The sequence below is a fragment of the Otolemur garnettii genome, unplaced genomic scaffold (assembly GCF_000181295.1).
Source record: "Otolemur garnettii isolate 467f Iridium unplaced genomic scaffold, OtoGar3 scaffold00034, whole genome shotgun sequence".
NCBI classification, from domain to species: Eukaryota; Metazoa; Chordata; class Mammalia; order Primates; family Galagidae; genus Otolemur; species Otolemur garnettii.
Genome location: NW_003852429.1, coordinates 10,219,905 through 10,245,406, shown reverse-complemented (window position 1 = coordinate 10,245,406; position 25,502 = coordinate 10,219,905). Strand labels below are relative to the sequence as shown.

Sequence of the window (25,502 nt, the reverse complement as noted above, 5' to 3'; positions counted from 1 at the left end):
TGGTTTTGGTGAATGACAACACACGCCGTGGGCAGGAGAGCAAAGACACCCTGATATGTTGCACGGGGCAGTGAAAATCTGTGTAACTTTATTGGGAATCGGTTTCTTTCCAGACAGCCCTCATATATCAAGACACAAAAAAGCATTTTTACTCTTTGATCTTATAACTGCATTTCTAGAAATCTACCATAAGAAAGTAATCAGAGATGTGTATGAACATAGACCTTTAAAAATGCTCTTTGTCGCATTATTTACTGTTGGGAAAATTTTGAAACAATTTTTCATTCAACTATAATGGAATGACTACATACATTTTGATTACCTATTGATATATAACTAATGTTATTAACTAATGAGTGGGATAAGTGGTGATGAAAAGTATTAATCAAAAAGGTATAATGCAAAGCTACATGTGTCATTAATTCAGTTTTAAGTATATATCTCTGCCTAGGAAAAAACTGGTAGAATACTCAAATTCTAAAGCAAATTATTAAAAAAAATACAACCTATTTCTTGAATTATAAGTAAATTATTTTATTCTTTATATATATTTTGGCATTTTCAAATTTTTTATAGTGAATGACTTATAAATTTAAAAAATAAGATGACAAATAGATATAAAATTTTAATTTATAGTTATACAACAGAAAGGGCAAGTACCTGCATAGGAAATTTTTTTTTTTTTTTTTTAGAGACAGAGTCTCACTTTGTCACCCTTGCTAGAGTGCTATGGCTTCACAGCTCACAGCAACCTCCAGCTCTTGGGCTTAGGTGATTCTCTTGCTTCAGCCTCCCGAGTAGCTAGGACTACAGGAACCCCCCACAACGCCCGGCTATTTTTTGTTGCAGTTTGGCCAGGGCCAAGTTTGAACCTGCCACCCTCAGTGTATGGAGCCAGCGCCCTACTCACTGAGCTACACGCGCCTCCCCATAGGAAAATTTTTCAAAGGAAAAATACACATATGTGCATATACACACAGTCATATTTATAATAGCTCTATCTTTAACATTTGATTTGTAAAATCAGTTTTATTAAAATCAAATAATTTCAATTAAATATTTGTAAACAGCTGTCAAATGTATTTTCAAGATGCTAAAGTACTAACTAAGCAATGTTAAAATAGAAATTGAAGTTTATGTTTGTAAAGGAAAGGCCACACAATTTTCAATAAAGCTCTTCATTTCTGAACTTAGTGAAAAAAAATGGGAAATCAAAGGTGATACATAGGATACTTTTTCAAGTGATGTAAAAAACACAGAAAGAAAGGCAGGACTTCAGTGAGATTTACAAAAGCTCAGTTGTCATACTTTTTCTCGTAATATCATTTTCATAGAAATGCGTAGAAAGTAGCAGTCATGTTTCTACATTTATGAAAAAAACAATAGGCGGGAAAACTCCATGTCTAAAGGAATGGTTTATTTTCATATGCAAAAATGCAAACATTTCCCTGTCTAAGCTACCCTCTATTTAATGCTAAATAGAAAAAGTTTGTCCTTGAACAATGCAAATGATTAGTAAGAGAACACAGTGAAATTTCCTGTGCAGAGGCTGGTATTTTAGTTACAGAAGTCTTCTTACTAAATCTTCACTTACTTAACAGTAAGACACACATCTGTGTTTTTAGGAGCACAGTCTGTTTTGTATATGTCACCAAATTTGTATGGCACCCAAAATAAAACATTAACTTTCACCTGTAATTTTATAGCACATATTTGCCAATGAAATGCATCACTTACATGAGAAAAATGTAATATGACTGACATTAACAAAATCACTAATTAAGAAGTAGGTCATAAATACTCCAAGAAACTTGACAGTCTGTTATATGAAGAAAATTAATTCAGAAGTCCCCGATTTGCATAAATCTCCAGGTCCCATTTTCACAGCTATTTGTTCTGTCAGCTAGATTCTTGCATTTCAAAATTATTTTAACATAATCGGTGGGAAGTATACCTTTCAACTAAAAATATCGTGCTCTGCATGAAAGATTGTTAGGGGAAAAATACAAGTTTATTTGGTTTATCTCGATATTTTCCCTTAAAATATATGTTTCTAATATTGGAACTTTAACATTTAACTCTTAAATTACTAAAATAATTTCATTATTAAAATATATTTTGTAATTTTAGATTCCCATTAAAAGGCTCTGCCTTTTTTATATGTAAAAATCTCAATGAGTAAAGCTCATTTTGGCAAAGAATAAAAAATCCCGGACGTTATCTAGTCTTCGTTAATCACTTGAACATTATATGGAGTTCCAAGTAGATACCTGGCACTATGCTAGAAAAAAAGGAATAAAGATTTTAAATATTGCTGATAACAAGCATAAATATTGTTAATTTTAGAAATTGATAGAACAGAAAGGAATCATCAATTATTAGATCTTAATGTATCTTTTACCTGCACTATCCAAAGTACAGCTGGAATTTGAAGTCAATAAATTCGAGCCTAGATACCAAGCAGCACCATTTGCTACATGTACGCTAGAGTTAATCATATAAGCCATGTGCACTTGAGTTCCCCATGTGCAATAGGGTTTATTATACCTGCATTAACTACTTTCCAGAGTTATTGCTAAGATTATATAAAATAATGGAGAATTAACTCCTTTGGGACATGGAAACTCCATACCAGTGGCTCAATGTCTGCTCCCAGGTCTTTTAACCTTAGCAGAAAAGAAACCCTAGAAAACTGTACAAGCCCATGACCTTGTCTAATTGTCATAAACGGTTATATGTAAAAGTTAACCCAAGCATGGCCAAAGAAGGAGACAACTGGACATACCTACCTATATTTTCATAACTTGAGAAAGATTTCACTGGTTCTACAAATGTGCTTCTGCCATTTTTTTCTTTTACTCTTGAAATTATATTTAAGTGCAGAGTCTACTTAAAGTAATTTGCCACTGGAAAAAAGCATAATGCTCTGATGTCTCTGCTTTGCCTCTAATTATGTTCAAGCTCATTTTGACATTTAAGGCCAATTATATTAGTCTAGATTCAGGAAGAGTTTTCCTTAGTCATCTAAAATGTGAACAATAAACAGTTTTTCCCCCTTTCTCTTTATTCATTTAAGTGGAATGCTTGGCAACAAGCATATTTGGGGAATTGTAAAAGCAAAATAAATAATGTGGGTCCTTTCTGAAGAAAAGCACAGAACTGCTCCATCTCTCTTGCCAACATAAAGGCAGTCACAGAATTAATTGAAACCATCAGTTTTAACTTCATTTTTTTCTAAATCACAAGGAACACAGCATAAGTATTTCACAGAGAATATTGATATTTTAAGTGCTTCAGATCTACTAAAACAAAGGTAATTGATTTCGGCAATCTCTAGTTTCAAGAGTTCAGATATGTGTACAGAGGGAGACAGAGGTGGCTCCGAAAACTTCCTCATTTAAAAGTCTCTAATAATTAAGCCCCCAGTCTAGAAGAATAACTGGAAAGTACAACATATAAAACCAAAGTTTTCCAATTGATTACTGCTATCAATTAACAGATCATAGACTCTTAGATACTTGCAGCTCAAAGATATAATAGGAATCATTCAGTTCCAAAATGAAATAAAATGATGCCATCCAAAGCATGATCTAACTTTAAAAATTCATGTATCTGAAAGAAATATTTTCTTAAAATATAGTTTATTCATGTGATTTTTGAACTTTGTCTAAATGTAATCACACCCTATCTGACTCAAATTTTGTGATAAAAATACATAAAAATTATGAAATTTTATCTGGTGCGATAGCAGTTTTTCCTTAGGACACTATCTTTACAATGGATTTCTAAAGTATTTAAAATATTTGTATAATAATTTAATGTTTATAAAGTGTTCAGATATACTATATTTTTTTCCACAATACAATTTTCAGAGAGTGACAATATGATCATGTATCTGAGTAAAATTAGTCTCAGGACCTCCAAGAACTTTACCCAAAGCCACTATACCAGGCAGCGACAGAATCTCTTATTCACACCTTGAGACCACAGAGGCTGAGCGCTTGGTTCTGCCTCACTGCTCTGCTGGCTTGCAGGGCATCCCGTCTCCATATTCAGTCCATTCAACCTCTGTCATAAACTACGGCCCTTTAACTGCCCCTCCTGGTCCTTTTGCTCTCTTGAGAATGAGGGCAGAAGTGGGGTGGCCAGAGTTAGACCACAGGAAGAAGTTTTGCAAAGCTGTGCGCAGGAGGGCAGAGGATCACGGGCACTGTGGGAGCCTCTTTGGAGGCAGTGTTGGGGACAGAGCCCCTTTCCCTGAGGTGTGGCTTTGTCCATAGTGTCTCTGGATGGGTGGGTGCAGCTGTGGAGAGGTGGATTCACCTAGGAGTGGGCATGTTTCCTTAGAGTTTGCCAAATAAGACAGAGAGATGAAATGTGAAGAATTGGGAGGAGTATAATTGAATTGATGGACTCGGGGATTCCATCTAAACCAAACATGGGGGAGTTTGAAATAAAGAAATGGCTCCTAGTAGTAGCTTTAACGTTATAGTAGTAGTATATATTTTTATTTCAAATTTCAAATCCATAGAATATATTTTTAGGTACGATTTAGAAGTAGCGCCTCTTAGAGCTTTTCTTTCCTCTGGGATTTTAAATTCAATTAATGGCATTTTTGTTGGTTTTTCATAACCTCTAATTTTCCATAAGGTCTTTATCCTGTCAGTTATGATATGGCCAACCAATGTACTTTTTAGAATTTTAACCCTAACATTAGGTAGGTTTGACATTTTTTATATATTGTTAACCTTTTAAATATTGTTAAAGTTCTGAATAGTTGAATAAGTTTTAAATAAAAAGAACTATGCAACACATTTTTAGAGAATTATGAGGTCAGTAGGTTTTTCAGAAGAGATATCTCCTCTACAAATTATTGCCATTTCGAGTGGGGAAAAAAAAAAACAAGGAGATTTCATAGGTGAATAATTAAGGCAATTAAACCAAAGGAGGTGTCCCTTTCGCACTCCATGCGTAACACGGAGACAAGTCTATTTTAGGGCTGGCTGGTGGTAAGACACAGCAGGGCTTAATAAGAAGGCTGAGCCACTATATAAATTGTCAAGTGGATTTCAGTGTGAAAGCAAATCTTTTGTAGAGAGCATTCGTGAAGCCAGCTGATGATAAAGAAAATAGGTACAAGTTATCTTGTAAAATAAATATTATGAGTTTTATTCCCCATCACATTTAAAAAGATTTTAGCATGCATGTTTTTAAATGAAAGAAATATGTATTTTACATATATATTTGAATTGAAACAATAAAAATATATTAGGTAAAAAGCAATTTACAAAAATACATGTTCACACAAAAACTTGAACACCAGTGTTCATGGAAACATAATTGCTAATGGTCAAAAAAATTAAAATAATGCAAATATCTATGTATTTATAAATAGATTAAAATTTGTCATATCCACACAAGGGGACATTATTTGGCATTAGAAGGGACTGAAGTTCTGGCACATGTTGCAGCATAGATGGACCCTGACCACATTTTGTATCATTCCAGTTACACTAATCTCCCCATTATCCAGCACCCATGGGAAATGGGAAATTTTGGATAAATGTAGTTTCTGGTTGCTTGAGAGTTAGTATTAAAAATAAGCCTAACTAGTTGTATGCCCCATACTATATTATACCATACACGAATTCTATATTGACTTGATATTAATATCGAAATATACTAATTAAAGCCACTTGAAACAAAGACAAACTTCACTTACCGTAACACAGTTTTGCTGTACTATAAGGCAGCTTTGTAAATGCAGTGTACAATTTTAGTTAAATGGCAGTCGACACACTTTTTTTAAACTTCAGATTACTATGAGGGTATAAGCTATTAGGTTACAGTGTTCACATTTGTTAGGTAAGGTCCCTGTCGTAGTTGTGTTCCACAGACAGGAGGTGTAGCATTTACCCCTACATTGTGCCCATTAGGGGAGAGCACACCAATGCCCCTCCGCGTCCCCTTCCCCTCCCCCTCCTTCCCCTCCCTCCAGCTTGAATTAAATTGAGTTTTTCTCTTGCATGGGAGGGTATTAGTTCATCTACCAGCTTCAAATTAGTATTGAGTACATTGGACACTTGCTTTTCCATTCTTGTGATCCTTTACTGGAGAGAATGTATGGCTGAGTAGTAGTACTCCATGGTATACCTATGCTACTGTTTATTAATCTATTCATGGGGTGACAGGCACTTGGATTCATTCCACATCTTGGCTGAACTGGGCTGCGATATGCAATCCAGTGCAAATGTCCTTAGGAGAAAATGATTACTCTTTCTTCTGGGTAGATACTTAGTAATGGGATTGTAGGATCAAATGGGAGGTCTATTTTGAGTTTTTTGTGGCTTCTCCATACTTCTTTCCAAAGAGATTGTTTTGCAATCCCACCAGCAGTGTCAACACACTTTTCAATAATGTGCATTGTTACCGAGAACCCACAGGAGCCACATGAGTGCTGTGCAAAGAAACGTCAGCTTACTGGCTGCACAGTGCACCTAGTTGAAACTCTGATTTTTTTTTCTTTTGACTGGGTCATGGGCCAGTTGCTTGAGTTCCAGGTAGTGGGGCCTTTACTGTCTATTAAACAATTAGAAAAGGCAAATCCATAGAGATAGAAAGTACATTACATAGCAGTACAGTTGCCGAAAGTTGGGGGAGCTGGGAATGAGGAGTGACTGCCAATTGGACATAGTTTCTTCTTCAGATAAAGAGAATGTTCTTAAATTAAGTGGTGGTGATGGGTACAAAACCCTATGAATAAGCTAAAAGCCACTTAGTTGCACACTTTAAAAGACTGATTTTGTGACATGTGAATTATCTCAATAAAGCTGTTATTTTTAAAATTCAAAAGAGAAAAAAGAGTAGAAATCTCCCTCCTTAGTCCTTTCCATCCCATCCTGAGACATGAGGGTTGATCATACGTGCTGTCAAGCATTTTTACATGCACAGAAGTGTCCCTCCATATGTATATTACAAATAGGGTTATGCTATGTATCCTCCTTGCTCTATTTTGACTCAAACCTGAGATGTTCACCCATCATCCTACTTTTTCTTGATGTTTGACTATGTTTTAGCCTAAAATGATATCCACATATACTAAAATCCCAAAATATACATTGAGTCATCAAAAGACAAAGTTCACTCCTGATTTTTTTGAATAGTTGAGAACTACTTTGCAAGGTCTGATAAATGCTTTCAGCCTGCCTATTTCGACATAGAAGAATACCCTCCCTTTGCCTTCACCTAAAACTCTGAGAAGGTATGTCAGAGGTATTTGAGGTCAGATGTGGATCCTTTGGGCTTAAGAGAAAAAATGATTTCCTGCCACTGAAGATCTGGCCTTGGTCCTCTGTGGCTCTGACGGAAGCCTGGTGACATTGCCCAGCCCAGCACAGTTTGATGATCAAGGTGTTTTAGGAACAAAAGAGAATCCATGGAAACACCTGTTAATTCCACTTTCTTCCCTGTTTGGTGGTCTAATTTTTATCCAAGTCTCCCAATCTCAGTTTATGACCAATAAATATAGCACCATACTGTGAGGCAACTCAGGAGAAAACCATCACCTGCTCTCACTGCAATGTCAAGGGATACTGAGGACAAACACAAAACTAAGAGCGCGATCTCAGACCAGGGTGGCAGGACCTCCTGACAGAGTGGGTGTAGATATGAGGAAGTGAGAAAGACCAGAGATGTTTCCAGGGTGGCCGGTGTGACTAACTTGAAGGATGGATTTGTCATCCTTCTGAGATGGGAAGGAGTGCAGGAAGGACAGATTTAGGAGTAGGATGTGAAGAATTTAATTGGAGGCATCCAAAGCTTGGGATTCCTATTAGATGTCTAGTGGAGATAAGGAGTGGGCTCAAGGGTAGGGCTGGACATACAAATGTGGGAGTCGTCAGCGTATAGATGGTATTTGAAGACATTAGAATGGAAGAGGTCAGTGAGTTAGGTTGATGTTGGAGATAGAGGGAGAAAAGATCGGAGGTCCAGTCCTGGGGCTCTGCAACATTTATGATTAGGAAATTGAGGAGAAGCCAGTGCAGGAGCTTCAGAGGGGCCGGTGTTGGATTCTGTGGCTCCACACTGCAGTGCCCTGGCCCTTTTGGGGACTCAGAGACCCTCCTGTTTTGGCCTGTGTAATCCGTGTGACGTCTCACTGCTTGATCCTCCTGTGGGGGTTTTCACCCTCTACTCTCGGAGTCTCACCCTTTGTTTTGCTCCACGTATCCAAGGAACCTGATGCCTTCTCATTAGAAGCAAGGCCTCACTAAGCTGATGATTTTCACCATCTTTCTTCTCCAGTCAGTGGAAAGTATCGCTGTCTCTGTATTCAACACATTTTCTTTCCTACCTAACTTCTAATTCAGAAATTTTGCTTCCTTGGACTATCAGCGTGCTGGTGACTCAGCCTCTGTGATTCCCCCACTGCCCTGACCCAGCTGAATAGCCAACCTCCCCTCATCTGTTCACTCCTGGATTCTACCACGAGCAGGTGATTTTTCATTGTAGTTTTCAATTGAAATTCATTAGAGACGTTTCTTGGTTGATTCACTTCATCCCTAGCAAGTAGAGAAGCTTGTGCCAGGTCCCTTCATCCCCAAATGGCCCCTTCATCAGGTTAGCTGCTCAGCCAGGTTTGGTTGCCAGCAGGTAACACCTGTGATATTAATAGCAACTGACCTGTATAGTGACATTTAATATGTGATCATGTCACTAACAAACAAGTAGCACTTGTAAACAAAGTGCTAGAGTGCTAAAAAAGCAATAAACTTGTTTATCCCTGTTTACATGTACAAGTTTAGATTTAGGGGGATAAAATAGCAAAACAGAGCAAAATCACAGACCTCTCTCCCTAAGGAAATAAAGAAAACAACCTGAAAAAAAATTATACCAGCACAACCACACAAAGGCTATAGCTTCATACCGTTTTCTTTGAATAGAAGCGATGATGATGATGAAAGAGAAGAGGAAGGAGGAGGAGCCAGGGGGAGAGAGAGAGAGGAGAGGGAATGAGAACACTCTAGGCTCATCCCTTAAGCCTGTGTCTTAGAAAAAGAAGGTGACAAGAATTAAAGTTGGAAAAGCAAATCCTAAAACACGTGTCCATATCCCTCAATCTGAGAAGATGCTGGCTGCTGAGGGGAGATGTGGAACCTCACAAAATGATGAGAACTCCTCACGTGTAGAAGCCACTTGGTCTGGAGGCAGAGAGACTGCTAGATGGTACCAGTTTTATTTTTCCCGGCTGGGATGAAGGCTTTAGATGAAGGCAAAGTATTGTACTTTCTGAAAACAAATTTTCTTCCACAATAAACAAAAAGGCAGCATCACGAAGGCCTAAAGCAGCAGTTCTCAACCTGTGGGTTGTGACCCCTTTGTAACAATGAAAATACATCCTACATATTAGGTATTTATATTATGATTTATAACAGTAGCAAAATTCGAAATAATTTTATGGTTGGGGGTCACCACAACATGAAAAACATTAAAGTGTCTTGGTATTAGGATGCATCAGGAAGGTTGTGAACCCCTGGTCTAAAGAGAAGTAAACAGAATCCTCCCTCAGGGGACAGAAGACACAAGATGAGGAGAGATGAAGGGGCCCCAGGAGTTGTGCTACGCCCCGCACAGAGGACACAAAGCAACAGGACACATCACCTCTGCTCTCATCTGGAGTCAGTGGAGTGAGAATGGTGTCTGAAGATAAGTCAGTGGATTTGGGGAAGGGAACACTTAGGACTGATTAGCTCTGACTGCAATAAAGATTTCCTAAATCCACTTGAAGTGGAGAACTATCTGAGGGATGAGACCTCAAACATAACTGTGCACAGCCTCAGCTAACACTTCTATCTCTCTACAAACTCCTCTGCTCATACTGAGACAGCAAAGCACACAGAAGAAAACCCAGCCAACAAATTGAAAAAGGCTCTAATGGTGGGGGATGGGATTCTGGAATAATTCTCTGACACTATGTTGGAGAGAATAGAAGATCTACATAAGAAAGTTCCAAGAGAAATTATGGCAACTGTGAAGCTGATCTAAAAATTAAAACAGGTAGTGAGAGGACTCTAAGAGAAATATCTATGAGAGTAAGAAAGAAATAGTTCCTGTGTAATTGAAGTTCCAAGAATTATCTATAGAATAGTTAAGAATAGGATTTTCTTTCAAACAATAGGCAAAATGTGTAAGAGTTTGGAAGTAAAGACTCTTACTCTTTTATATTTGAAATAAAAGGAAGAAAGCATAGTTCTTTCTCCAATGGAACATATTAAAAACAATAAGATAATCTGAGCAAATAAAAAAAATTGCATTTTAAAAATGATCATTCAATAATTTGAATGGAATTAGGCCAGACTCTGAGCAGTTAGTAGAAAATAAGAAAGGTCCTCCCTGTGACCTTGAATGTATGTCTTCCAGTTCCATGTCCTAATATCAGAACCTCAGAAGGGAAAGAAAGAGCTTGAAATTATCTGACCCAACAGTGAAAGGTATAAAATCATTGTCCACAAATTGTAGTCTTTGTATATACCAATAACAGCCAAGTTGAAAAGCAAATCAAGGACACAGTTCCCTTCACAGTAGCTTCAACGATATGAAAAAGCTAGAAATACACCTAAGAAAGAGGTGAAGATCTCTACAAAGAGAATTATGAAACCCTAAGAAAAGAAATAGCAGAAGGCATTAACAAATGGAAGAACATACCTTGGTCTTGTCTGGGAAGAATCAACATTATTAAAATGTCTATACTTCCTAAAGCAATCTACAGATTCAATGCAATCCCCATTAAAATACCAACATCATACTTTGAAGAACTGGAGAAATTGTTCTTCATTTTGTATGGAACTAAAAAAAAAAAAACATATAGCCAAGGCAATTCTTTTTTTTTTTTTTTTTGCAGGTTTTGGCTGGGGCTAGGTTTGAACCCGCCGGTATATGGGGCCGGTGCCTTACTCCTTTGAGCCACAGACGCTGCCCCAGCCAAGACAATTCTTAGTAATAAAAACAAAGTCAAAGGCTTTAAGTCTTTAAGTTATATTACAAGTCCACAATGTTCAAAACAGCGTGGTATTGGCACCAAAAAAGAGACGTATGCATATGGAACAGAATAGAAAATAAGAGATGAAACCAGTCTCTACTTGCCACCTGATCTTTGATAAACCAAACAAAAGCATACAGTGGGGGGAAGAATCCCTATTCAACAAATGGTGCTGGGAGAACTGGATAACTACATGTAACAGATTGAAACTGGACCTGCACCTTTCACCACTTACAAAATTTGACTCAAGATGGATAAAAGATTTAAATCTAAGACATGAAATGATAAAAAATCCTAGAAGAAAGTGTGGGAAAAACTTTTGATGATGTTGACCTGGGGAAATATTTTATGAATAGTTGAAATAGAATAAAAGGGGTATTTTCAAATTAGCAAAGAACAGGTATTATTCAATTAAATTGTGTTAAATCAACTGATCACCTATGAAAAAATGATTAATTCCTGTCTTATTATTTACACCAAAATAAATTCTAGATTTAAATTGATTTAAACAGCTATTTCAGGTTTGACATGTAAAATAACAAAATAAGAAAGTGTAAAATTACTGCATAAAACCATGGGTAAGTTTATATCTCATTTTTTAGTGAGAGAAGTCTTTTTAAGCAAAATAAAAACGCCTTCAGTGAAAGGAATGGAAAATTAGACCACACAGAAATTTAAAATCTGTCTTTGTAAAACTATAATAAATATGTAGGAAGAAATATGTTAGATATCTGTGGCAGATAAAAGATGAGTTTTCTTAATAATAAGAGCAGTGCAAACTAATAAGAAAATAAAAGATCAACAGGATAGGAAGATGGGAGAACACACAGATTGGTAGTTCAGAGAAAAGAAACTTGCCGGAGGCTTTGTTCACTGCTGTCTGCTCATCTTGATTACAAAGATCCATTGTCATCATTTTCCCAAAACTGTTCTTTATTTTTTTTCCCCAAAAAACTGTTCTTGACTCACCCAAGAATTGTTTCTTCTGTGTTTCTGCTTGGTAGCTTTGCTACATTTTTCTTAAATATCATGGTTTTTTGTTTTTTGTTTTTTCTTTTTGAGACAGAGTCTCACTCTGTAGCCCTAAGTAGGGTGCTGTGGTATCATAGTTCACAACAACCTCAAACTCCTGGGCTCAAGTGATCCTCTTGCCTCAGCCTCTGGAGTACCTAGGACTACAGGTGCCCACCACAGCTAGTCTTTCAGTATTTGGTAGAAACGAGGTCTCACTCTTGCTCAGGCTGGTCTCAAACTCCTGAGCTCAAGCAATCCACCCACCTTGGCCTGCAGGAGTGCTATAGGATTACAGGCGTGAGCCATGGTGCCAGCCCACACGCCGTGGTTTTAATTCTTCCTTCTCTTAGAGTCATTTTCATCTTCTTCTTTCCCTCTTGATTACAAATTTCTTAAGAATCTTTGTTTGAATAAATAAGGAAAACAGGCCTTATAGTTAAAGTAAGTCAGTAAGTGTATTTAATTCACAATCTCAAACAATCATTTGTATTTAAATTTCCAGGAAAAAAAGCTCATCAAAACCAGTGAGGCCCCTTTAAGAGGATGCAAGTTAATTTCCAGCCTGTAGTAGCAGTATTTAATGGCACTACCTGTCCTTGGTCTATTCCCAGAAGCCACCACACACGTACAAATCCCACTGTAACAGAAAGCTTTGCTCTCAAATACAATTCACAGCTTCTCAGTATGAGCTTTCAGGTGGTTTGAGCGAAGATTGGTTTTTTCTTCGCAGATGCTGGGAAGTGTGGAGGATAACCCCCGTGCTGCTGCCACACTGCTTATCACACAACAACAGATTACAATCCCACAGCGCCACACGCCTGAGCATTTACTGAACGCAAAGTAGCTGAGCATTCATCAAAGATAATACAGAAGGTGGAAACAAATTAAGTTGGTTTGTGCCCAAGGCAGCTGAAGGGTACACCTAAATTTTTTTGGAATCTAGGTATCACAAACAAATCTATTTGGCTTAATCCCAAGCTTTCCCTTTGCATCTGGGGAGGGGAGAAAACATATTCAGTAAAATTCCTTTTGTTCTGGCAGATACCTGTTCTGTTGAATCGTTAGGACACACACAGGCTTTCACACTGATGAAACCTTTGTTAAGGAAAGTACAGCAATCTGATGATTTTATATGAATCACCGTTAGAACTGACATTTCTCACCTTTGGATGTAAAAAATATTCAACAGAAGACAATACAGCGAAAAAAATAGTTGCCCTCAGAGATAAATTCTGCCCTATTTATGAGGTTAAATGATGCTTGAAAATGATGCTTTTTAATAATTTTTTAAAAGTCATCATTAGGAGATAAAGCTAATACCTTGAAAAGGAAAATATCATGTTGACCTTGGTGGTGCTGTGGTCAGGCATCAGTAGCAATGTGCTTCATACCTTCATAAACAAAACATTTTCTAAAATAATGAAATTATATAAAAATGAACTCACAGGAAGACAAGTGCTTCACACATGTACTAAGGATAAGCTGAAAAACTTGTCTCCTACTTTACAGTTCATTTCATCAAATAGGTCCACTATATTTGGCATTGAACATCACACTTCTGCAAAAGTTAGTGATCCCTACTGAAGGAACTTACTCTAGAGGAGATGACTGTGTGGCTAGGCCTGGGTGGATACAAGACTTCACTGCATGCAGGATGCAATATGTGGAAACGTATTTACTTAGGAGTGCTACTTATCTGTTAGTGCCACAGATGAAGAGTGTCTTGGATTAATCAGTTATCATTGGTGGGCCTCATTTTCCTTATCTGCAAAATGAAAGAATCAGATTAGATTATCTTTAGGCTCCCTTTTGGCTCTAAAATTCTATCAGTATATAAAGCTTTTATCCTGGGCTCAGTCCATCATTGTATTATCCTGGACTCTATTTCTTGAAATCCCAATACCTGAGAATTCAATTCATGTCTTATTTGTACTGAAGTCTATAAAGATGTTTTAAAAAGTGTTACTAAAATCTAATTGTCAGCTTTTTTCAGGCGTTGTTATAGAGTCTCATGAAGAAGCATTTATTAACCACTTGAGTGTATAGGATATATGAATCAGAAGATTGCATATATACTCATATATTTAATTAGAAAAACATGTAAGAATGGAACTAGCCAAAGACCTTGGCAGAGAGTATGAGACTTTTAACTTGGCTGACTTTTGTTGGAATGCTCCATTTTTTTGGTTTTGGCTTTTTCCGTGGTCTTGAGTCTGTGCCTTGAAAATTTTTTTAAAATCACGAAAAAAATGTGTTGGTCTTTAACTTGCTCCACATGGCAGTATCATTTAGAAAAATATTTCTTTTCTAAGGAGTCACATGTTCTTAATATAATAGCTGAAATAATTTTATAGATGTTTACTGTAAAGAGGAAATGCAGATTATTATTCTCTGCTATGCAGTAGAGAATCAAATGTAATTCACTATAAAAATAAGTTCCTCTTAGCATCAAGGGCCAAAAAAAAAAAAAAATCTGTTGGGAATGTTAAATAGCTTACTGAAAAGAAAAAAAATATAAAAACAAATAAGCAAAGGGCTTGAATTTTTTTTCCAATTTGTCCAACAGTATTTACTACTACTACTAAGTCTAATTTTAATTAAGTGTAATTATAATAGTTTTCCATTCTGAACAGGTAGATATTTTAAGACCTTTTTCTGAGCTCTTTCCCCATCTATTGAATCAAGAATGTTCTTCCCCTGATCAATCAGTAACATTGAGATCAACATTCTCAAACACCAAATACTAATTTTAAGTTGCATACAGGTGAAAGCTGGTGTTAATCCCTCCATTCTTTTCCTCTGTAGGCATTTATGTCCATGTTCCAGATCCTCACCCAGGAAGGATGGGTGGACGTAATGGACCAGACTCTAAACGCTGTGGGACATATGTGGGCACCTGTGGTTGCCATCTATTTCATCCTCTATCATCTCTTTGCCACTCTGGTGAGTTGAGCATTTCTTTTCAATTATGTCTTGGAATTCATAATGAGATGAGCCGTAGAAGATATTTGGCTTATTGTCAATTTCAAAACGAGACTCCAGGGACAAGTGCAGGGTGGTCCAGTTGGCTGGGATCCCTTCCGTTCTGGATTTCCACAAATCAATGAACTGTTTGATGTATAAAGTTAGAAGTTGTCTCCCTCCGGTACAAGTGTTGTTGCAAGAGGGAAAACTAGACAATGCAAAGTGAAAATCTCACATTTACATGCTGATTTGGCTGTCCCTAAACATCCACACCTGGGTGATCTAAGGATCAAACCAGAACGACACTATTTTTTTTTTTAATCCTGTAGAGACACTCTCTTCAGTTTCCCCACATCCTCCTCACAGCTGTAATTAAAGTGAAGACAGAAGCTGTAGACCTCAGGGCGCAGTCTGTTAATTACAAATCAACACAGTGTTTTTGTGCTGCATGGAACTGAAAAATAAAAAAAAAAAAATAGGAGAAAATAAAGCACATAGATGCTTTATATCTTGTAAAAGCACAAGAAAACTGAATGCTGAAGTCCAGGTAAAACTGACTTCTGTCGCACAAGCAGATTTTTCTCTTCAATGTATTTCTATTAAAAACAAATAAAAAAGTTGCAAAATGGAGCCTACAACATACTAAGGGATGGAATCCCCAGGTCTTTCTAATACCAAACGCACATCCCCATATAATAAATGTTTTCATATTTAAGAGACAAATCTACACTCTAATATTATGTTAAAAGTTCCATGTTCAGCTCTCAAATGTTGTAGTGTATCAGGAAAACATGAAATAAAATCGGCTGCTAGTATTTATTGATTGGCAAAATGTTTCACAATATTATTCATATTCTTTGGAACAAACAAGTTCAGTATTATTCCCAACTAACAGATGATGAAACTGAGGCTTAGAAGAGTTTGATGGTTTTCCTGATGCCACATGGAGTGTCAAGTTCAGGCTGCAGTGTTCCCAGGTCCATCTGGTCAGGCTTTGGTCTGTAGTCTTGCTGCTATTTATTGCTGCTTCCGTAGATGAGGAAGTTTAAAGATTTCACTGAATATGTTTTGTTCAAGTCAAACCTCCTCCTGGGAGTCACTAAACCAAAGCAAATTACAAATGCTCTGTAAGGTCACCTCCAATTCTAAATAGCTGCACCTATTCTAAAAATACCTGCTTTGACTAAGTACTTGAGAAACCAGATGTGTTAACTTAGCAGTTGTGTTTACTATAGACAAAGGGTTTCAAAACTGAGACACATCCATCTAAACGTTTATGAGGATACATTGTTACAAGGTATACAGTCATGTGTTCAGAGGGTAAAACTACATAGAAATAGTTTGGGCATTTTTTTACATGGGGTTGACTTCAAAAATAGTCACAAAAGGAATGAATATTGGGTGTTAGAAAGGGGGCCTGGCTTTCAGAGCTGAATCTGGTCATGTCGATGATTGTACCACTTAGCCCTGGGGATGTTGCTTCTTTCCTTCCAGGACCTTTAAGTCTATGTCATCCATCCCTCCCTCCACCTACCCACTCATCCATCCATCCATCCATTCATTCACTCATGAATTCAGCCAATGTTTATTAGGCATGTACTGTGTGCTCGAGTCACTCTAAAACCATGGAATAACTTAAAGATTATTGATTGCAATTAAATGCAGGATAGATTTAATTAAAATCATCTATATAATAGTCTAATTATTTTCTAGTAATCAAATCAGTATAATTATTTTCCCAATAAAACAACATAATTATTTTCTGTCCTCATTACATGGATTTTTTGCACTCAAAAATAGGTTTGATTCATAAGTCAGAGGGACAAAGTTTGAAAGCTGGAAGAAAAAAGCTATCTAGCCTAGTAAATTACTTAGTAAACATTTTTCTAAGTAAAATTCTACTGAGATTACTAATAGAATGAAATAAAATATTAGAACCAGTACGTACCCTTCTTGAGCAGTCTAAATCTTCTTTATGGGCTAAAAATATGGCATTGATTCTAGAACACTTAAACACATGCAAGGACTCCTAAGGTTCACCTGAGGCTTTAGGAATCCATAAAGCACAACTTGAAAACCCATATCTAATTCCTCTTCTTCCAGTGAATGATTTAAGTATCTGTCCAAAACACCTATTATAATTTTTTATTGTGATTTTTCAAAAAGTAGTTCTAAGTTAAAACCAAAAATTGAAATCATTTGCTCTTTTATCTGTAAAACAATTGGTAATTGAAATGTCTACCTACATGTCAATAAGAACAGTTTGGTTAATGTGGCATGGTTCCAGAGTAAGAAACTGGGGTCCAAAGATGTAGACTCAGGTCCTAGCTCTGCTGCTGACTAGATATGTGACTTTGGAAGAAGCAGGAAACTTCTCTGAGCTCTGTTTTGTTATATCTGACAGTGGGATTATCAGGTACAGACCCTTAGTTTCCAAAGTTGCTGTGTGTATGTGTGTTCACCTCCTATTTTTAAGGATATTTAGTTGCTATTAAGAGGATGATTTTAGCTATTACCAAAAATGACTTTATGTTTAAATAAGAAGATGTGAGCAGTTAGAGCTATATACTAATAAATTTTAAAATTTCATTAGATTAGTTTGGATGATTTTAGAAGTAGAGTATTGTTGATTAGTTAAAGGATCATGCATGCAACTTCCTGGACCAATACCCTTTCCCTTCTCTCTCTCCTCCCTTCTATCAGTGCCTATGATAACTTCAGTATAAATTCATTTTCCAGTTTTTAAATCAATTTTTACTAAGTTTAACATAGTATCACTTATAAGAAGACTCATTGTGCAAAACAGTAAAGAAAAACGCAAATGGACTATACACACAGATGACAAGGTACATCCCTGTTGCAGAGTTTTTAGAATGTGACAGTAAATGTGATTCTGAAAATCAACCAACTGCAGAGGTTTCCCCACATATATGCATCCATTAAAAATACAGGGTGTCTCAAAAGTTGCTACACATAGGAAAAATGGGAAACCATAGCTCAATGTACCTTTATTTACAAAATATGCATTACAAAATTTTACAAAGAGGTGGCCAACACATAGGGAATAATTTGTAAATATTTTGGAAAATTGCATAATGAATATTTTTTAAAGGTACATGTAGCTATCATTTCCTACATACCCTATGGATGGCAGTTTTAGGGTGACTTAGGGACAGCCTGTATATAGGTTATCATCTAAGTACATTTTATGCCATAAATGTTGGAGATTAATATTATGTTTTTATTAGTCTGAAAAACATGTGAACTGGTGGCCATCCTCTCCCCCAAGTATAGTCACACACTTCTCTCCCTACACCGTCTAGACTCCATGCTGAAGACAAATTACAGTAGCATCTCTGTAAGCTGACTGCCCAGAGGACTGTAACAAACTGGTCGACATGCAGAGGTGGTCAACATAAAGAAAGGGCCCACTGTACTGATACGTACATGTGGTGTATGTCCAGTCTATAAAAGTGAGGCCAACTTAAGGAGGTGGTCAGTGTGGGAGGGGGTCAGCTCTGGAGAGTCTACTGTATTTAGAGTCATGTGTTTTCCCCGCTTACCAATCACTAGTGGCAGCAATTTTCAGAATAAATGGTATCAGACTCTACAAATATTCTGCAGTTAAGTTTTTTACCAAATATTGTTTCTGAGATCTTTTTGTCTTTAGCAGGCCTGGGCCAGGTTCAAACCCACCAACCACAGTTCATGTGCTACCACCCTAACCACTGAGATATGGGCACCAAGCCAGATCTTTTTATCTTCATATGCATGAAGCTAATTTGGTCATTGTTATACTAGTCCACAAATAAAATATGCTGTATTTATCAGTTCCCTTCCTGGTGGATTTTTAGGCTATTTTCCAAGGCTTTTATTTTTATAATGTTGTAATATGTTTATATAGTGTGTCCACTTGTGTGAGAGTTTCTCTAGGGAATAGAAAGTAGAGTGCCCAGATCTTGGACACTGTCGAAATCATTCTACACAAGAGGTATTCGTGCCCAGATATGAAGTCTGATCTATCACCTGTGCCTGTATAGCCTATGAGCTAAAAATGGTTCATATTTTTTTAAATGACTATGTAAGTAAATAGCCACACAGTATCCTACATGTTGCCCTGTGGGCCTAAAAGTCTAAAATTTACTGCCTAGACCTTAAAAAAAAAACTTGTAGACCCCTACTCTACGGCAAACTGATCTACTCTCCCAAGTGTAGTGGTTGAGAATTCCCGTGTTCTTACATTCTCATGTTATCTTGATACTGTTTGACATTTAAGATTTTGATAATGTTATGAGTGAAATAGTATAAATTTGCCTTAACTTGCATTTTTGCATTTCCATAATTATTAATAATGGAGTGTCTTTTTATAGGACTGCTGCCACCCTTCTTGTGACCTAATAATTTGTTTTATCTATTTTTCTAAAAACTAGTTTGTCTTTTTAAAATTCATTCATTGGAGTGGTATATGTACATATTCTGGATAGTAATCTCCTGACTATATGTTGTAAATACTCTCTCTCGGGCAGTATGTGTTATTCTGATTTGTCTGTGATGTCTTTTGACACATATATATTCTTTTATTTTTAATTGACAAGTAATAATTATATATGCAATAGTCTTCCCTTCTCCCTGTGTAGTAGGCTCCAAGACCCCCAGTGGATGCCTGAAACCATGGTTAGTACTGACCCCTGCATATGCTACCATGTTTTCCATGCATCTATCCATATCTATGATAAAGTTCAATGTGTAAATTAGGCACAGTAAGAGATTAACAATGATAATGTATAATAAAATAGGAGAGTTGTAGCAATGTACTGTAATAAAGTCTGTGAATGTGCTCCCTTGCACATGTGTGCTCTCTCGCTTCTATTTTTAAAAAGTTCTGAGTATTTTGGACTGCAGTGACCTTGGGCACCTGAAACCACAAAAAACAAGACATTAAATAAGGCAGGACTACTATACTACATATTTAGAGGGTGCAATGTGATACCGCAATACATGTTCATATTGTGGAATGATCAAATTAGGTCAAAACATTCAGTTTTTTACTCATACTTTATTTTGAACTCATGCTTAAGAAATTCTTTCCCAGCTTGGCACCTGTACCTCAGCAGGTAGGGCACCAAGCACATACACTGGGGCTGGCAGCTTCAAACCCAGCCTTGGGCTGCCAAACACCAATGGCAACTACAAGAAAAAAATAGCTGGACATTATGGTGGGTACCTGTAGTCCTAGATGCTTGGGAGGCTGAGGCAAGAGAATCACGTAAGCCCAAGAGTTTGAGGTTGCTGTGAGCTGTGATGCTACAGCACTCTACTGAGGGTGACATAGAGAGACTCTGTCTCAAAGAAAAAAAAAAGGGAGGAGGGTCAAGATGGCCAACTGGAGCCAGCTTTCAATAGAAGCTCCCATCCAGAGGGAAGGATAATGACCAGAAAGTACCAAATACAGCTGAAGACTGGGAGCTGAACTGAGAGAGAATATGCACATCACCTCTGCTGAGGCAAGCTTAGACTCCAAGAAAGCAAATTTCAGGTACAAAACTCATCCCAAAGGAAAAGTGTCTGTCCCCTCCCCCAGAGAGTTTTTGTTTTGTTTTGTTTTTGCTTGCAGTAGGTTTTCTAAAAGTGAGAGGTAAACTGAGGACTTCTTGTCTCACTCCACAGGAGACAGTTGTAGGAAGTAGGGACTACTTCTCCAAAGGGACCCTGCTGTGACCCTGAGCACTCTCTTGCCAGGCATGAAAGTTGTTTTTTTGTTTGTTTGTTTGTTTGTTTGTTTGTTTGTTTTGGCGGTTTTTGGCCGGGGATGGGTTTGAACCCACCACCTCCAGCATATGGGGCTGGCGCCCTACTCCTTGAGCCACAGGTGCCGCCCTAGGCATGAAAGTTGAACAAACATTTTCCCTGCCATTTTGAACTTCTAGTCCACCCTTCCCCCCTACTTGATGGTCCAGAAGCCTAACCCCTGGAGAGACTGGAATGTCTGGAGTTTGCTGCCAAGTCCAGGCACTACAAGAGCTGTGGTAGAAAACCTTCACTGTAACAGTGAGCCCAGCAGTAGTGCAGACAAAAGGAGGGAGACTGTCGGGCTTGGCCCTGCAAAAGTGCAAACCAGCTGGGAGGAGGTTTGCAAGCTGCATGCTCCACCCAGGGACATGCTGCCCAGGGACACCTCCCATGAAGATTCAGCAACAGTAGAGAGATCCTGCTGGGGTCTAATCTTGGAGAGACACCTCTCCAACTCTGAGGACTGCCAGAGGAAGCCACACATCCCCCTTTAGGGATACCAGTGCTGCAGAGCGGCTGGGGCAAAGGTGTAGTGGCTGAGGGAGAAAAGCATTTGCTGTCTTGTTATACTCAGGTTCGGACTAAGCTCAGGTGGAACACTCCCCAATTGCCATTGAGTACCCAACACAGGCAGGCCTCAGCTCCTCCAGCTGGTTGGTGGCAGAAGGTGGTGGCCAGGCTGAAGGAGCATTGACTTTCCTTTGACTCTGGCAGGTGTAAAGCCCTGGCACATCTGCTTATTGGAGGAAGCAGGACCACAGCCCCATGGGTTACCAATGACTGGGAATGAAAGAAGTGCAAGGCAGGGAAAGAGATACCCCTGGTTTAATTCTGCTCCTGGGCAGGGCTTTCTGACTCCACAGAGCACTAGAGCAAGCCACATTTGAGCAGCCAGTAGACCTCTGCTACCTAGTTGCTGGAGACCTTTCAAACTCCCCCACTTGAGAGTTGGTACTGACTGGGTCAATTGGTTTGGAACTCCTAACCTGGGCCAATCACCCAAGAACATCTTGGGTGGTACCCTGTTTGTGTGGCAATGAGAAGGGTTCATTTTCCTCTTCCAGTTGTTGCCCACGGGGTTTGGAGTGTCTTAGTTGCTTGTATTTCTCCACAGCTGAGACTTCAACCAAGAGTCACTCACTAGGATTGGACAAAAACCAGCTAAATACAAGACACAGCCATGTAACCCCACCATAACAAGCAGGTCCCTAGAGCCTCAGACTGTGATACTGCATAGGTCCTTAGCAAAGCTGTAGGGGAAAAAGCTCCCGTCACCAGTTACAGATCCTTGGCAAAGGGCTGGTTAACCATAGCTCCAGGAGCCCCCAATCCAATTTCACTTTACCTGCCCATCTAGCAAAACAGTGAAAAATAATCATGGGGTGGAATCAGCAGAATAATTCTGGCCACATGAATAATCAGAGTAGATCAACTCCCCCAAGAAATAACAAAACAAATGTACCAGATGATTCTATTCATAAACAAATGGCTGAGTTGTCAGAAATTGAGTTCAGAATTTGGATGGCAAATAAGATCAACAGAATGGAGGTAAAGATGGAATTAGAATTTTAAGGAGTAATTCAAAAGTTGTCTCAAGAATTCAATGAATTCAAAGACAAAAATCACCAAACATTTTGATGACACATTGAGGCAAAGATCTGAGAAATACAGTAGAATCCCTCAGTAACAGAATGGATCAGGCAGAAGAAAGGATCTCTGACATTGAAGACAAAGCTTTTGAACACTCCCAAATGCTCAAAGAGGAAGAGAAGTGGAGAGCAAAAATGAACCATTCCCTGAGAGAATTGTGAGATCACTCCAAAAGAGCAAACATTTACCTTATGGGAATCCCTGAAGAAGAGGTTGCTTCAAAAGGCCCAGATGCTCTACTCCAAGAGATAACAGAGGAGATGGTTAGAGATTCTGAAATCCAGATAACAGACAGTTTCAGAATGTCAGCATGACTCAATCAAATAAAACATCCCCTAGACACATTATAATAAACTTTGCCAAAGTTAATATGAAGGAGAAAATTTTCCAGGCAGCCAGACGTAAGAAAACCATAACCTACAAGGGGGAAAATATTAGAATAACTACATATCTCTCTGCTGAAACTTTTCAAGCCAGAAGAGGATGGTGATTGTAATCCCCTAAAACAAAATAACTTTCAACCCAGGATCCTGTGTTCAGCTAACCTGAATTTCATTTATGAAGGAGAAATTAAATACTTTAACGACATTCACGTGTTGAATAAATTTGCCATACCTAAACCAGCTCTCCAGAATATTCTCAGACCCATCCTCCACAATGACAAGCACAATGCTCTACCACCAAAGTAAACTCACTGGATGCAAAAACTCAGGCCAGACATCTTCTGTATACAAGAATCTCATCTTACCTTAAAAGTTAAATAGAGACTCAGGGTAAAGTGATGGTCATCTATAATTTAGGCAAATGGAAATCAGAAAAAAGTAGGTGTTGCAATGTTATTCACAGATACAATAGGCTTCAAACCAACAAAAGTAAGGAAAGATAAGGATGATCACTTCATATTTGTTAAGGGCAACAAACAACATGATGAAATTTCAATTATTAACATTTATGCACCCAAGCAGAATGCGCCTCAATTTATAAGATATACTCTAACAGACATGAGCAACTTGATTTCCTCCAGCATTGTAATAGTCAGAGATTTTAACACCCTTTGGCAGTGTTGGATAGATCCTCCAATAAGAAACTAAGAAACAAAATTTTAGACTTAAACTTAACCATTCAATAATTGGATTTAACAGATATCTATAGAACATTTCATCCTAACAAAACTGAATATGCATTCTTCTCATCAACCCATAGGACATCCTCCAAAATTTATCACATCTTAGGTCACAAGTTTAATTTCAGCAAATTTAAAAGAATAGAAATTATTCCTTGTATTTTCTCAAACCATCATGGAATAAAAGTTGAACTCAGTAACAACAGGAATCTGCATACTCATACAGAATCATGGAAGCTAAGTAACCTCATGCTGAATGATAGCTGGGTCATAGATGAGATTAAGAAGGAAGTTACAAAATTTTGGGAACAAAATGATAATGAAGACATGAATAACCAGAACTTCTGGGATACTGCAAAGGCAGTCCTAAGAGGGAATTTTATGGCATTGTAAGCCTTCCTCAAAAGAATGGAAAAAGAGGAAGTCAACAACTTAATGGGACATCTCAAGCAACTGGAAAAGGAAGACTATTCCAACCCCAAACCCAGTAGAAGAAAAGAAATAACTAAAATTAGAGCACAATTAAATGAAATTAAAAACAAAAAAATTATACAACAGATCAATCAATCAATCAAAAAGTTGGTTTTTTGAAAAGGTCAATAAAATAGATAAACCTTTGGCTAACCTAAGCAGAAATAAAAGAGTAAAATCCCTAATTTTATCAATCAGAAATGATAAAGGCCAAATAACAGACTCCTCAGAAAATAAAAAAATCCTTAATGAAAGATTAAGGATTAATCCTTATTATTGTATAATCCTTATATTATTATTACAAAAAAACTCTATTCTCAGAAGTATGAAAATCTGAAGGAAATACACCAATACTTAGAAACACGCCATCTTCCTAGACTTAGCCAGAAAGCCAGAAAGAAGTGGAAATGTTGAACAAGTCTATGTCAAGTTCTGAAATAGCATCAACTATAAGAAATCTCCCCAAAAATAAAAGCCCAGGACCAGATGGCTTCACATCAGAATTCTGCCAAACCTTTAAAGAGGAACTAGTACCTATGTTACTTAACCTTTTCCAAACCATCGAAAAAGAAGGAATATTTCCCAACACATTCTATGAAGCAAATATCACCCTGATCCCCAACCAGGAAAAGACCCAATAAGAAAAGAAAATTATAGACCAATATCTCTAATGTATATTGATGCAAAAATAATCAATAAGATCCTAGCAAACAGAATCCAGCAACACATCAAACAAACCACCCCCAGGTGGGTTTCATCCCAGGGTCCCACGGATGGTTCAATATACATAAATCTATAAATATAATACATCACATAAACAAAATGAAAAACAAAGACCATATGATTCTCTCAATTGATGCAGAAAAAACTTTGGATAATATCCCACATCCTTTCCTGATCAGAACACTTAAGAAAATAGGTATGGAAGGAACATTTCTTAAACTGATAAAGGCCATCTACAGCAAATCCACAACCAATATCATATTGAATGGAGTAAAATTGAAATCATTTCTACTCAGATCAGGAACCAGGCAAGGTTGCCCATTGTCTCCACTGCTTTTTAACATTGTAATGGAAGTCTTAGCCATTGCAATCAGGCAAGAAAAGGCAGTCAAGGGTATCCAAATAGGATCAGAGGAGAGCAAACTATCATTCTTTGCAGATGATATGGTTATATATGGGGAAAACCTCAGGAGGTCAACTACAAAACCCCTAGAAGCGATCAAGGAATGCAGCAGCATCTCAGAATACAAAATCAATACTCACAAATCTGTAGCCTTTATATATACCAACAATAGTCAAGGTGAAAAAACAATCAAGTACTCTATTCCCTTTGCAATAGTGCCAAAGAAGATGAAATATTGGGGAGTATACCTAACAAAGAACATGAAAGATCTCTATAAAGAGAACTATAAAACTCTGAGAAAAGAAATAGCTGAAGATGTTAACAAA

General features: G+C 37.5%; 1 protein-coding gene across 4 annotated transcripts in view; it reads left to right on the top strand.

Annotated features, from left to right (window-relative positions):
* Nucleotides 1-25,502, top strand: part of NALCN (sodium leak channel, non-selective) — a 329,433-nt gene that overhangs the window by 174,737 nt on the left and 129,194 nt on the right. For all 4 annotated transcript variants that reach the window (XM_023513101.1, XM_023513099.1, XM_023513100.1 and 1 more), the window contains one exon: nt 14,858-14,995. In XM_023513101.1, the coding sequence (XP_023368869.1) occupies nt 14,858-14,995 (138 nt within the window). The remainder of the gene's footprint in view (nt 1-14,857; nt 14,996-25,502) is intronic.